The sequence below is a fragment of the Pagrus major genome, chromosome 20, assembly GCF_040436345.1.
Source record: "Pagrus major chromosome 20, Pma_NU_1.0".
In the NCBI taxonomy this organism is placed as follows: domain Eukaryota; kingdom Metazoa; phylum Chordata; class Actinopteri; order Spariformes; family Sparidae; genus Pagrus; species Pagrus major.
In genome coordinates, this window is record NC_133234.1 from 26,361,717 (window position 1) to 26,376,675 (window position 14,959).

The following is a 14,959-nucleotide window of genomic DNA, read 5'->3' on the forward strand; positions in this document are numbered from 1 at the left end:
CAGCAGACATGACTAGTGCAAATGCTCACTACGGCGTAGACCACTCGTGTAGGTCGACATAAATCAGCATATACTTCGATAAAAGTAAAAAATATCGCGTTTAAATAGTCCTCCAGTAAAAGTCATAAAGTTTCTGATATTAAATGAACTTAAGTATCAAAAGTAAATTATACATATGTTTTGTCCTGGTGATAAGTGTTAGTTAATAGGTAATGAGACCCTTATAAGTCCTTTTAAGATGCTTATAATAAGACTATTTAAGTGTCAATAATAACATGATAAACATGTTTATTGTCAGATTATAAGACATTTAAAATCACTCTTAAGAAACTTGTGAGTTAACAGACTGCTTAAGAACGTTAATAAAAGTTGAGAGATTGTTTTAAGATTGTTTATAACAGCATTACATTACAACTTTTTTGTTATTTTATTAAGATTAATACATACGTTGCTACACACTTATTAACAGTTGGTTATGCTTTTTGCAGCTAACAGATCTAAAGAGAGAACAATACGTTGTTACAGTTAGTAAATCCTTAATTATGCGTTTAATAAGAGTTTATTTAAATGTTATTTTCAGCGGCTACAATGGCAGAAGGCTGGAATCTAGTCCATCTACATTCATTCTAATTAGCACAAACAGCTGTTTCTCCCAGTAAATGTGTGAGCTTTGGAAAATACTTTGCAGTAATCATGGCTGACAACTGAACACATCATGAATATGTTTCAGTCACGGAGACGCTGTAATTACAGCAACAGATTGATGACAGCATGCAGGACTTCTTCAGACTCTGCTGTTTGCAGGATCATCTCCCACATTGAGCTCTTTGAGCTGCAGGTCGCTCACATGATTCATTCACTCTCACCTCAGATTCTCTGAAGCCTCCTGAGATCAAAGCAGCTGCTACAGGCGCTGTGTGTTCCTGTGTCATAAATGTAAAACTGTAAAAAAAAACTGTGTTGGAAGTTGGAAAAAAAAGTGAAAAACAAGCAGGCTGGAGATAAAAGATGTCAACTTACACTTCTTGTTTTTCACCTTTTACAAGCTGGAAAGTTCGATCTCACACCGAGGTGACTTATCTGCAGATTTATTTTTATTTTTCAGATTTGTCAGAGAGACACAAGTTTAAATGGATTCAGAGCAAACACAACACAAACGACTATACTTTTAAACTTCGTTTTATTGGCTGATTAGTTCACAGTAAAGTGCTCTGCATTAAAATGTTACCACTAATAACTGACGACAACCACTGATGATGAAGGTAGATTCAAAGCAAATCAGAAACAATCAGTTTTGCTAACAGGGCTAAAGCTAAAGGAACACTTCACCCAAAAAATGAAAAATCCAGTCATTATCCCCTCCCCCCCATGCTGATGGAAAGCCAGGGACTTGTTTTAAAACGTAAAAAACAACCAAAAAAAACCATCAAATGTCTCCATACAGCTCGTCAGCTGTCAGCCGAGTCTCCAGAAGCCCCGAGATCACAAACTGATCTGAAAAGACGTTATTTAAAACTGAAATCTTCACTGTAGCTGCTGAGCTGACTGTGTTACGGTTCAGGAGCTCGACCACGCATCGAGGGTTTAAAAACCATCTTTGTAAATCAATTTGGGATCTCGGGGCGTTCACAGACCCGGATCACGCCTGACAACAAACCTCTCATATGTCAACAAAATGAAACAGAATTTTGAACCGTCTTTATCTGATGTTCAGATTTCTGTTTTATGCAAATCAGTGAATTTTTAATGCCTCATTTGTGCATTTAAACTTGACAACTTGTAACACAATCTATAACTGTGTTGATATCTGTTAGTTTAAGTCTATTCACCTGTCGTGTCGACATGTTTTCACGCCGTGTCTGACACCCTGCAAACAGACTCTGCTCCGGATAACAAGCTGTTTATCCAATAAGATCTTTAAAACCAATCTAATCTTTTATCTCACATCCGAACACGTCCTCCGCTCCTCTCTCCGGCTGCTGCTGAACTTTTAGGATGATGCTTTTCCCTCCTCGGTGTTTTTCAGCAGAGGCTCAGACGGAGGCGAAGGCTGTGTGAGGCGTCAGAACAACTCTTGTACTCGGTTCGGTTCCAGCAGAGCAGCGGAGGAGGGAGGCTCAAACAGCTTCTGAGGTGCTGGTGAACGCCAGTTTCCATGCCTACACAGCCAGTGGTTAACAGAGCGAGGGTTTGCAAGGGGCCGTCCAAACACTGAAGACAGAACGAAATCAAACCAGCGAAGGTGCAGACCTGAAAGAAATAAAATGGTTCTGTTGCATCAGATTAGAAACTGGTGCGGAGTTCAGTTTCAGGTTCAGACTCTCACTGGAGTTCAGCAGGAAGACAAAGGCAGCAGAGACGAGGGTTTGACTTTAAGTTTGTTGCTTTCACGTGTCGTCATGAAGTAAATGTTGTGGCTACAGAATAATGACACCTGACAACCTCTCAACATGCCACCGGGCACGTGGTCTGATGAGAAAATGAAGGCTGACTGGTGTTTTATAACTCTGCGTTAAACAGGAAGTGATCCTGATTGTTTTGCGACATCAACACCAACAATAAGACCAGGTGGAAACACAAGAGGGAAAAGCTTTTTGTTGCTACTTTCAGTAAAAAATCTGAACACGTCTCCCAACACTGACATCTGATGTATCTTTATGTAAGTTTCTACGAACCACAGATAAGGTTGACATTTGTACCAAACGTGGTGTATCACGATCGACTGTCACATCCGAAGGCTGAGTTGTTACAAGCCAACAAGGCTGCCGAACGACCAACCACAGTTTGGGTCACCTGAGGACATTTCCATCTGTTTTTGTGGCGACAAAACAGGCAATTTGTTCACGGGTAGACCGTCTCCACCCGTGATCATGGCGACCAAAACAGGTATTTTAAGCCAGATCATCATGTCTTCTGAACCCCGACCAAGTGGATTTGTGCCTGAACCTAAACAGGTCATTGTTACAAGAGAGAAATAGAAAATTCAACATAAGAAACGTCGAGTTTTAACGTCTCTGTTAGTCTCTGAACACTCCACTATGTTCACCAGCTCGTCTCTAGCTGTGTTTGTCTGCTGTTTGCTGCTGAGCAGGTACAGCACAGCGGCTTTTTAACAGCTTTTTCTCTGAAGACGAAGCTACGAGGGCGCTGAGGGTGAACCAGAGCAGAGAAGTTTTTCCAAACACATAAACAACGAGCTGAAAGTCACTATAAAGCTCCATACAGCAGCAGATTCAGCTGATTATGCTCTGCCAGAGACACCTTTTATATTCTTTTAATACACTCTTATACTCTTACACTCAAATAATGTCACATAAGATAACGTCCATTAGAAATGTCACACCTGTCACAGCAACATTATTAGTTTCAGTCTTGTCTTAATGTGCTGCGATGAATCCTGATGAAATGTGTCAGAAAATCTTATTCGTCTGTCGCACAAGACGGATATGTGGAAGGTGATTTAGAGCGTTAAAGCTTTCATAGCTGTGGCGAGAAATAACAACAATAACATGGAGCAAATCAGCAGTGATAATAAGTCATAAAGTAACAGAAGATATAGCAACAGATACCATCTGTTTGTGACCACAGAAGTCTTCTTCTTCTTCTTCTTCTTCTTCTTCTTCTTCTTCTTCTATGACTCGTTTCCCGACTGCGTCAAATGCGTTTTGATGAACACAAAGATCAAAATGAAGCCAAAGAAAAATGTCCTGGAGGAGCTTTATGTTCCCGAGAGGAGGACATCCTGTCTGTCTTTACACTCAGTGCCCACACACACACTCACACACACACACACACACACACACACACACACACACACACACACACACACACACACATCCAGCTGTACTCTCTGTAGGTTTGAGCGACAAATTGTGGATATTTTTCCTGTAAAGAGAAACGTCTACGTTAAACTCTGACATTTGTGACGACGGATCTGTGAAAGGTTTCTGTTGTTTGTGACCTTTTCCAGGATGATTCTTATCCAGATATTGATCAGTAAACTGTTGATTAGACGGACAGAATATTGATCTTCTAGTAAACGCAGCTGGCTGGATTTAAGCTCAGGTTAGAAAACATCGTGTTTTGGGTTAAAATATCTGTTTTGTTGCCACAGATTCAGTTCAGTCATTTTATTATCCCAGATGGGAAACTTGATTTGCAGTCGGCACAAGATACAAAACACACAAATACAAAAAACAGAAGTACAAAAATGTTTCCTGGAACAAAACAATCTCTAAAATACTTTGACATGTGCAGATCAAGCAGAGTTATTGCAGAGGGAACAAAGGAGATTTTACTCTAAATCTACGGCATGAGGGAAGAGTTTCAAACTCAAAGTAAAGAGGGAGGTTTGTGCAGTCTAACATAGATCTGGACTTGAAATACGACAGGAAACTGTCAGCTTATATACATAATGTGTATGTGATATGACGTGTGTTGTAGAAATGTCAATATAGAGCACGAACAAATGTAATATAGTACTTAAAGAACAAACAATATGTGTACAAGAGTGCAGTTTGTCCTTTTTTAGCACCAGTTACACTTTTAATCAGACTTTAAATCAAATTATTTTGAACACAATGGTGCAGCTCTTGCCAGCGTTTCCCACCACACTGCTGTCACAGTCAAGTAAGCCAGTTAAGCACAATCAACAGTTTTGTCCTTTCCTGATCTTGAAGCGCCGTCTGTCTGGTTCTGTGTGCATGTAGGAGGTTGATTCAAATGAGGCAGCACGAAGCAGTTCTGGCGGAAAATGTGTCTTTAAATATTGTCCTCAAAATGGACGCCTCAGACGCAGGAAGTCACAGTTGGGGGTGCTGGGGGGTCGGTCTGTATCATGACGTCATGGTAAACGGTGCGTTACATTCACGTTTGTTGTATTAAAAACATATTACAGGTCAAAGCAGCCACGTCAACTACAGCAGGGGAGAAGAAGAGGGAGAGAACCAGACTCCCTTGAAAAATCGCTCAGTTGTGTGAGTTGTTGAGTCAGGAGAAACTTCTTCTTCTGTTTCTGAAAGATCTTAATTATTTGGTCCTTCTTGTAAACTCGGCATATGTCACATCCTTTTTTTCAGGGGTGCTGCAGCCTCCTCAGCGCCCCTCGTCCCTGCATCCATGCACTGTGCTGGAGTTTGGTGATTCTGTCGACAACAGCATCATAAAAACTTGAAATTAATGATTTAATAGTGCTTGAAAATGCAAACTAAATATAAAATATGTCACATTCCTGCATCGAAATGTCTAAAAACGACCAGATCTCAACATAACTAAACATTAAGGATCGAACAGTGTGTTTTTTTCAGGACCGATCACACCTTCATCACCTTTTGCCCTTTTTGCTCTGCTGCACCTTCATGCACCTGAACAGCAGCTGCACCGGGAGACGCCCACTCAGCCCACCACTTTGTGCTGCAAACATCAGCAGCTCAGTAGTTTGATCGGTGCTCTTCACCTCCACTGGGCCTCCAGCCCTCCAGCCTCTGTGTTGGGTTGCAGCTCTCAAACGTCGGCACATAAAAGTGAAACTGGACGTCTCTCGGGGACTCGAGGAGTTCAGCACGCCATCTTGACTTCTTGAACACCGTCCTCCGCTAACCCAAACATGAAAGCTCCTCGATCTCAGCCTCCGTTTTTTGTCCTACACGAGCTGTTGTCTCGTGAAGAGCTGCTTTTAGCTCGACTCTCACGGCCTCTCCTCAGAGAGGACGAGGAAGCCGCTCGTTTCTTTTCATTCTCCGACTGAGACGACGAGCGCTGGAAAGTATCTTGACTCATCCTGACAGGATCAACTTGACCTCCAGTCATTCTTGGAGTGTCGACGGCCTGGATGGAGGTCATCGAGTTGCTGTTAAAAGCAGCGCTCCCTGAAGGACTGTGACACCCAGCAGCTCAGAGTCGTGGCCGTGTGTGCGTCCCACTGGGAGAAGCTTTCGTGTGTTTGTGCGTTTTGGAGTGGAGATTCTGAAAGAGCCGAGGTTTTGTGCATTTCTGTGTCTGTCTGTGTGTTCACATGTGTTGGTGTCCATTAGATTCAGTTGAAGACTTACAGAAGGAGAGCTCAGGACGAAGTTATCAGCCCACAATGTCAAACACTGTCTGAGGTTCTGGCGGTACTTCATCCAGTCATCATCTCCTCCCTCCATGCTGATGGAAAGTCAGGTGAAGTTTCCACAAAACATTTCTGGAGCTTCACAGTAAAACAGAGTTGCAGCATTCTCCTCTAAATCTGTTTTTAGGGCGGCTGATCCTCCTGATCCATCTTGTTTTTCAGTCAGCATCGAGTGTCAGACATCATTTGATTCAGGAGAACATGAAGTTTCAGTGTCGCTCATTTAAAATCATTTAAAAAAAAGATAAACTTGGATTTCTTTAGATTTCCATCTGACCTTTCCTAAGCAAGTTACAGCAATTTATTACAATATTAACCTCCGTGTTTTTCAGCCCATATTTAAAAACTGACCATGTCGATGTGTCCGAGAAGGTTCAGAGAGTAAACAGAAAGGTTATTAAATCAGAACACTGAAGCAAAAGACAAATATATAATCCATGAACATGAACAACAAAAGTAGCTCAGATTCAACTGTCGTCTGTCGGCCCAGAAGAAGAAACGACAAAGGTTTCCCTGATGAATCAACGCTGCAGAACGTGATGGTGAAATCGGGTCACTACGGAGGCCCTGAATGGCCAAACAAGACGTGTGCTGCTCCTGTAAAGCTCAGACACTCCACTCTGCATGACTTTTTAATGCATATGGATCGGATTAAAAGCCCCGAGATCACAAACTGATTTGAAAAGACTGTGCGGTCGACACTCAGGCTAACACGTTTAGCTTAGCATCTACAGTAGGCTTCAAAATGATGCTCTGGTCTGTGTCTTCACTTCTTTCATCTCAGCCTCGAACGAATCTGAAGATGTTATAAAGTTGATTCCCGGCTGACAAAACTAAACATGTTCTCTGTTCCTCACTCGATCTTGTAGTAAAAGATTCTGTCTCCATCCATCCAATCTTTCCTGCTGCTGATCTGCGTCCAGGTTGCAGTGAAAGCAGTAAAAAAATATTCCCTCCAGCTGGTTCTGGGTCTGCCCGGGGGGCTCCTTTCATATGTCCACAGGGACGTAACCAGGAGGCATCTCCATCAGATACTGAAGCAACTCAATCGACTTCTTTCAGGATGACTCGCTCCTCAACCTGTTCCTGCCTCCTTTTGAAGCTCTTCTTTGAGATTTCTGTAGGTTGAGTCAGAAACTACTCTGCTGCTGTATACTGGGATTTATCTCCACGTTGGACCGAGGCAGACGACAGAAAGCAGTGTGTGCCATGAGCCTGCAGCACGTCTGAAGTGTTTAAGACGTCTTACCTTGGTCACGATTTAAGAGATTAAAGATTTTTGTAGAAAATTGCTGACTTTTGTGGACATGGCACGGGATGGGATGCAAACAAGCAAGTCCTCGGCTGAAACGAGCATCTGTTGAACAAATCTGAGTAAAAGCCCTGCGGAGGAAAGTTATTCTGGTCACCTGTATTCATTATTCATAGGTGAGAGCTGGACCGAAGATCAGCGAGTAAGTAAATGTTTGATCGTTTGTTCTCCAATCGATCAGCTGTCTGTTCTTGTGATTCTGGAGAGACACGTATCTTGTTGTGTTGTTTTCTCATCCCAGACGCAAATTCATGTTTTGGTTTTCAGCTCTGCAGTGCAAAAAAAGACACTCATATCAGAAGCTCATATCCCAGCGACAACAAGCATTTTGTTGGGCCCTCTTCTGGAGCCCCCAGCGAGCATCATCCTTGCGGGTTTGATCCCGGTCTGGTCCATTAACACAGTGTTAAAAGCAGCCTGTCCCTGGTGTAACGTCCATGCTCGCTGCTGCTGTTAATGCTTGTTGTCAGGACTATTAAACCCACAGAGAGAAAGAGAGGGGAGAGAGGGGGGCGAAGGCAGCAGAGCATCAAATAAGTGAGCTAACTCCCTAATCCCCCTGAACCGGACCACCCACGTCCCCTGAGTGACGAGACGGGAACGCTCTGAAAAACACACAACAGTTCTTCATCTTTATACAAGACATGTGCAGCAATTTCACCTCACGTGCCGCTCTTTGGTACCACACGGAGCAATTCTCACAACATTTAGCTCATATTTCCCCGCCGATATTTAGCTTTACGTTTTTACACTTCATGGAGTAAAACCAGCCGCTTGTTCTTGTACGTTTAAGACTGGAAACGATTCGAGATTGGAAAAAGAGGCGCTATAAATAACAATGTCTTTACGCTGAAGCAGTTCATCACTCAATATATAAGCAGAGTAACCCTGATTCTGTCTCACAGCTTTCATGTGTCTTGCCGTGGACAATCAATACCTCATCAGCGCCATGTAAGGTTGATGTGCTGCCGGGGGGGAAATAACGAACAGATGAAACGGCTGCTGAGGACAGAAAAATACAGATATTTAAACAAAATGTTTTCTTTAAGTCTGCAGTGTCTTCTGTCAGTGATGCTGCCTGCAAAACACCTAATGTTTCAATGTTACTGCAACATTTGTTTTTTAAGTTTTACCACGAGGAGACGAGGGTTTAATCAGTGTTGACGTATCATCTGTCAGGGACGGCGTGTCGGAGACTCCAAGAAGTTTTTTTTTTTAATCCTAATGATCTTTAGCTACTAAGCAGCTTTTTTAATTAACTCACCTCGCGGGGCCACTTGCACTCACAGTAAAGTGTGTAATCTCAAAGAGATGTACTTGACTAATGTGAGGGGTCTCAGGTGTCAAACCGTGCAAATAAATACAGGAGTGAACGTGTTTTTGTGGGTTATTTAAATGATTGAGGTGATTTATTAAGTTCTTTGCTCTGGCAGGAGAAGGGTGAGTGGACCCTGAAGGTCTTACACAACATTATAATACCTCACTGTCTCTTTGTGTGACCTTCAAAGTCAGTTCAAGTTTGTCGAAAGAGGACAAATTTGAAAAGAGATGCTGCAGAAGGCTGCGAGGCTTCTCGGTGCAGGACTGACTGTGTTGATACTGTTTGTCACAGATTTCAAATTCAAAGAAATCAGCAAGTTTACTCAAAGTAACGGTGAAGCTGATAAACAGGAGTGAAGATAAATCCACTTTTTAATCCCAAAAGTTAAAAAGTAATCTCTGAGCTCTCCTCCCGTCGGTAAACGGCTCCGGATCAGAACAGAATCTGATGAGACTCCTGGTGTTTATTCCTCCAGACGGTCTGGATCTTCACCCGACTCTCTCCTCCAGAGCTGGAGGCTCTGCAGCAGAAATCACCAGCTACCTCATTCTAGCTAGATAATTACCAACGGTTGAGACTTCCAGATATTACATATTGTGCATTTAACTGACTCTCAGTGTCTAAGAGTGCTTATTGCGACTCAGGTTTGGTCATAGCTGGAACATGATTGGCCTTAAATAAGGGGTTGTGATGTCACAAACTCCTGCAGGCACGAACAGGTGTTAAACCATCCCCTTTAAGACGGCGTACAGCTTCATCAGACAGTATTTTTAGCTGATAAAACGCTGAAGATGTCTCCTGCAGCGACAAGTGTCTCTATTCTGTCTCGATTCCTCCGACAGCTGAAGTGATCAGAGGCCTGACCCGTGCACCCGTCACGTATCCGAGGAAAAAAGTAAAAAAGGCTAACCGTCTGAAGGGGAGAGGACGCTGTGTCTGCAGTCACATCCCGGCTCCTCGGGCCTGACGTCTGCATGATTCTCTGTGTGTCGTCTGGCTCTTTGCTCTCACTCTCGCCGAGCCTCTCGCACATTTGCGGAGCTGTCAGTCATACGAGTCAGCCTTCATCATCGTCATCCTCCCTCCCGTCGCCTCGCGGCCCGACCGCAGCGCGAAGTTTCGCGGTCGTGTCGTGACCTCGTCAGATGACTCAAAGAGACGGAGCGAGCAACCAGACTGCAGCTCGCGTGCCACAGCTGAACCGTCCATCACCTTTCAGGAAACGTTCCGCTTCATGTGTGGATATCCTCGACCCGCTGACCTTTTCTGTGGTGCCAACAACAGTAATCCATGAAGAGGTGTCTTTACAACTGATGTCATCAAAATCAATGAATGGCCTGATTTGCTACAAATCCTGAGGGTCAGTCAAAGTTCCTGACATTTCCTCTCGGTCAGTATCTGAACTTTCATCACAAACATGCCGACATGTCAGAGTCTGATGAGCAGATGGTTCTGAAAATGAAAATATGTTGATGATCCCCCCAAAAAAATTAGCCCTCCTGTCGCACCGACCTCGAGGCTCAGATGAAGTCATATCTGATGTTTAAGTCTTTTGTCACTTACGTCTGACCAAAAAACGCTTTCTTCAACGTTGCCATGGATGCTGAGACAGCAGGATTTTATTCACTGATTTGGGTGAAACCGGATCATATTGAAAATATTTCAATGTTTTCAAGAGCGGGTCCACGTTTTTGTCCGTATCGTTCAGACTCCTGCTGATGGTTTAGCAGTCGGATGTGATGAGAGGCGATGAGAAAAAAGATTTGCGAACCATTTTAGGCTCCTCAAATGTTTTATGAGGAAGAAAATATAATGAAATCTCTGCACAAAGCATTTTGGGGAGAAACAGAAAATGAATATTGCAGATGGAGAAATATTTTGGAAGTTTACGTTTTCTACACGGTGCTTCTGCAGAGAACGACGAGGTCCATATGTTTTCTATTGTGCGTCCTGTTTCTGCCTCCTGCTGCAAACATCCTCCTCGTTATTACAGCCCACGATAATCATGTTTTCTACTCGAGTGTTGACGTGTATTTGTTCATTATAACCGTTTTCTGTGGCAGTAAGTGACTCAGAACGACACGCAGCTGCACGACAGGCTGCGCTTTACACAAAGGAACGTGGAGTCAGCGAGAACGAACGCAGAACGTGAATTAAAATAACATCAGTTATTAATAACGGTCATGTAATGTGAAGTTATGGAGGACGAACTGTGAGAGGTGTGCCTGCTGTCTGAGGACTCATGTTCAGGTGTGTGTGTGTGTGTGTGTGTGTGTGTGTGTGTGTGTGTGTGTGTGTGTGTGTGTGTGTGTGTGTGTGTGGTAATATCTACAGTCCGTCTGGGCCCAGTAAAGGTTATGATGACAGGTGTAATATCTCCTTGTAGGAGATGTGAAGTGTATTATGAGAGCGGGGTTGTGTCCTTTACAATAGGTTAACCTGATCACTGACAACATCATCTGACAGGGTGATATTATGGGATGGTGTATAAAAAGCACACCGCTTTCAAGACGTGTGTGTGTCACGTAGATTTAAAGCTTTTCGACAGAGAAGCAAGGTGACCGTCGACGTCACGCTACAGTAGTCAGGTGACCGTTGGTTAGGTCGAGGAAAAGATGGTGGTTTAGTTCAAATAAGTGTGTTAGTTACAACGTTAGTTCATTTACATCACATATAACTTAATGTTACGAAATGTTGAAATGTTACATTAGTTCACTTTTTTCCTCTGCATTTTCAAATAATGAACAGACGTCATCATTGCTGAACATACCTCATAATATTTCCAAGCACCATACTTACCAACGGGGAGGAGACCCCGGGTCAGACCCAGAACTCTCTGGAGGGACTTTATATATCCTGGACTGGGAACGCCTCGGGATCCCCAGGACGAGCTGGAAAGCCTTGTTTCTGGACCCTTCTAAGCCTTTGCTGCCGCCACAACCCGACCGCGGATAAGCAGAAGATAATGGATGGATGGATACTTAAACAAACAAACAAATAAACATATAAATTCAAATCTAATTAAATTAAATTGGGGGATTAATCAGTATATAACTAAGTAATTCACACACACACGTACAGTTTCTCATCATCCATTCAAACTAAACCGCCTGATGTGCGTTCTCGTTTTCAGCTCAGTAGAAGTTCAGTTAAACTTCGCTCCCTCGAGGTTTTTTACTGCGAGTTGTAACTAAGTTGTGTTGAGTAGATGAGTGTCAGTGTTTGGTGATCTGGAAGCCCAATGAGGACCTGTTAGGAAACATCTGGCCGGCTGAGCCCGAGGAGCAAACACGTGACGCTACACTGATGTATGTGTGCACACACTATGCATTGTGTGTGTGTGTGTGTGTGTGTGTGTACCAGCTGTTCCCTCCTGTCTGTTATCTTCTTATCATTTGTTTTTGTTTGGTTTTTTTCAGAGTTTATATCGTCGGATAATGAGGAGTTGGTTTATGTCAGTTTATGGAGCCAGAATGCAAAAAAAAAACAAAAAACACCCACATGGTCAAATATACACACCATATGTTAACAGCACTGTGAGGACACACACACACACACACACACACACACACACACACACACACACACACTCTCACACACACACACACACATCACAACTGTAATCAAAACAATGTTTGGCTCTTTAGCGATGACACTAAAAATGAATTTACTGCAACTTGTTCTGAGCCATTTCCTGCACATCAGTCCACTGCAGCGCAATGCATTCTGGTTGTTGTAGGTTTTCTACCTTGTAATCAGAAGGGGATAACACATCTCTTTCTCTGTTTCCTCTTGTCATTTAGCACCAATTTCAAAAATATACAGAGCCCAGTTATCTGACTATACCATCATTATACTTAGAAGTTATTTTGAGGCGGTGTCTTCACCCTGTGGGAGAATAACACATGAAAACTTTTCAGGTCGGTGCAGGGTGACCCACAGAACTCGAACAGTTCTCAGCGCCGCTCTGTGCTATCAGCTGCATGTTATTAGGATTATCACACGTGGCAGAGGACCAGGCGAGCTCCGGGCGCGCTGATAAGTGCAAACCGCTCGCACTGCTCACCGCTGAAAAGCTTTTTGTTGCCTGACATTTTGTGGCAGGACGGCCCATCATGGAAACAGCAGAGGCTTAGCTGAATTTTGGGAGGTGAACTTTTCAAACCAAAGACGACAACAGAGGCCGACGCAGCAGCTGTGTGTTCGGGGGATAACAGCTGCTCCTCCGCGGCCGAGGCCACGCGGGAAGCTGAACCTGAAGTCGACGACACGATGAAATCCTCCATCGTGTTCTGCAGATCAGATTGATGGTTTGGAGTAAGTTACTAACCCTGTCTGTGTCTGTGTGTCTGCAGGCGGTGGAGACAAACCTGGCCTCCAAGGACAGTCACTGGGTGTTCGTCAACGAGGTAAGACGAGACACACACACACATTCAGAACACGTCACACTGAACTGGGTCAGACACACAGGATGGCTGATTGTCTTTCTCCACCACACGAGGACTCGTAGAAGCTTCATCGACATCATGAGTCAGATGTTTAGTCGGTTCAGTCAAGTTTGCTTTTGTGCTCATGACATTTAGAATGACAGAAACTGGTTGTTCGGAACATTTATTCAGTACTTTAGCCAAAGTTTTCAACAGTTTTATCCACCGAGAGGACCGAGACGTTCTCAGGCACCTTCAGACTTTTATTTCAGAGTTCAGATCTTCAAATCAAACAAACCAAACAGACTTATTGGTTTGACATTTCTTTGAAGCAGCATTTAGATCACAGGACACAGAAATAAAACTCTCTTCTCTAGAAACATTTTTCTTACCGCACTCGGCCACGTTCTTCACTAACCGCTGCATTAATTACAGCTGCTTTTTGAAGCAGAGGACAAAAGCTGCACAGTGACTTTGAATAAAAAGCGAGACGAGTTCAAGAGCACCTTTCTGTGTTTTTTTAAAAAAGCCCCTATCTGAGATAAAAAACACAAGCTGAGTGCCTTTTTTCCCCCTCGGTCGGGGATCAGTCAGCGTGGGCGACTCTCCGTGCTGGAAGTCAAATTGAAATGAGTGGGGGTGAAAAGAGAAAATGACGGCACCCTCGACCGCAGCTGGGATCGAGTTAAATCCCCAAAAAACACGCTGACATCTCCGGAGCGCCGGCAGCTCGACTCATGCAAAGTAATTGTGAGATTGTTTTGTTTTTTTGTTTAAAATCATCTTTTCTTTTTTAATTCCTCGCTCGGCTCCCAGTATCAATATCCAGGCATCTTTCCAGCCAATTAACCGAGCTGACAACACTGTTAACAGCGTAATTCAGAGGGAGACGAGGGGAACTGTCATCTGCTGAAGGCTGAATACAAAAACCTCAGAGCTCCTTTTCAGTGCCAGATTTTCTTTTTGTCTTCTTTACCTCCCAGCTTGGTACCGACCTCCTAATCCACTTACAATTTCTCTGCTTTGTTTCAAAGTCGTAATTTAACTAATTACACTCTGCGTTTTTTTAATTAACCAAAGGAGTGAAACGGTTTGGAGAATCCCCGGAGCGGCTCGTTCACCAGAGCCCGCTCGACTGTTTGGCACGTTAAACGGCGTTTATGATCAAATACGTTTCTTCTGATAAATGTGTGTTTGTGCTGCTTCCACTGCGACTGTGAAATGCGAGCGCGGTGTAACAGCTTGTTCCCGCTGAAGGCGTCTCTTTCATCAGGAAAGTGTTTCAGTCATTCAGAAATATCCAGCTACATCACCTCTTCTCTCTCCTGCTCCTCCACCTTCTCTTCCTCCAGCTCCATCATCATTTTGTCAGCAAACACGACATAAAAAGTTTCCTTTGAAAACTAAAAACTGTGACAAACACCGTCCGGCTTTTAGTTGGTGCCAAAAGAGTTCATTATTAAATTATTAATGTTTTTCTGTTGTCTAACTTTAATGTCCCTCCTGAAGCCAACAGAAACCAACGAGCAGTATTTTGATCACGAGACACCAAAAACTATGATTTTGGACTCAAGATTGTAGCTTAATAATTTCAATAAATAAAAACTAAAGAGGAAAAAAAGCATGTTGAGATCCTTACGAAGTCTTTTGCTCTAAATGACGTCAGCACGTCATCACCATCAGTAAACAGAGGACCTGTCTGGATCTCACTCCTGTTTTCAGGGGGAAGTTCACTGAAGCCTCGGTCGGGACGGCTGACCGTCACGACGACTTTACTTGTTAAGTTT

At 43.4% G+C, this 14,959-nt stretch overlaps 1 protein-coding gene across 1 annotated transcript in view; it reads left to right on the forward strand.

Annotated features, from left to right (window-relative positions):
* Nucleotides 1-14,959, forward strand: part of grid1b (glutamate receptor, ionotropic, delta 1b) — a 455,566-nt gene that overhangs the window by 372,382 nt on the left and 68,225 nt on the right. The window contains exon 5 of the mRNA XM_073489190.1: nt 13,101-13,154. Coding sequence (XP_073345291.1) covers nt 13,101-13,154 — 54 coding nt within the window. The remainder of the gene's footprint in view (nt 1-13,100; nt 13,155-14,959) is intronic.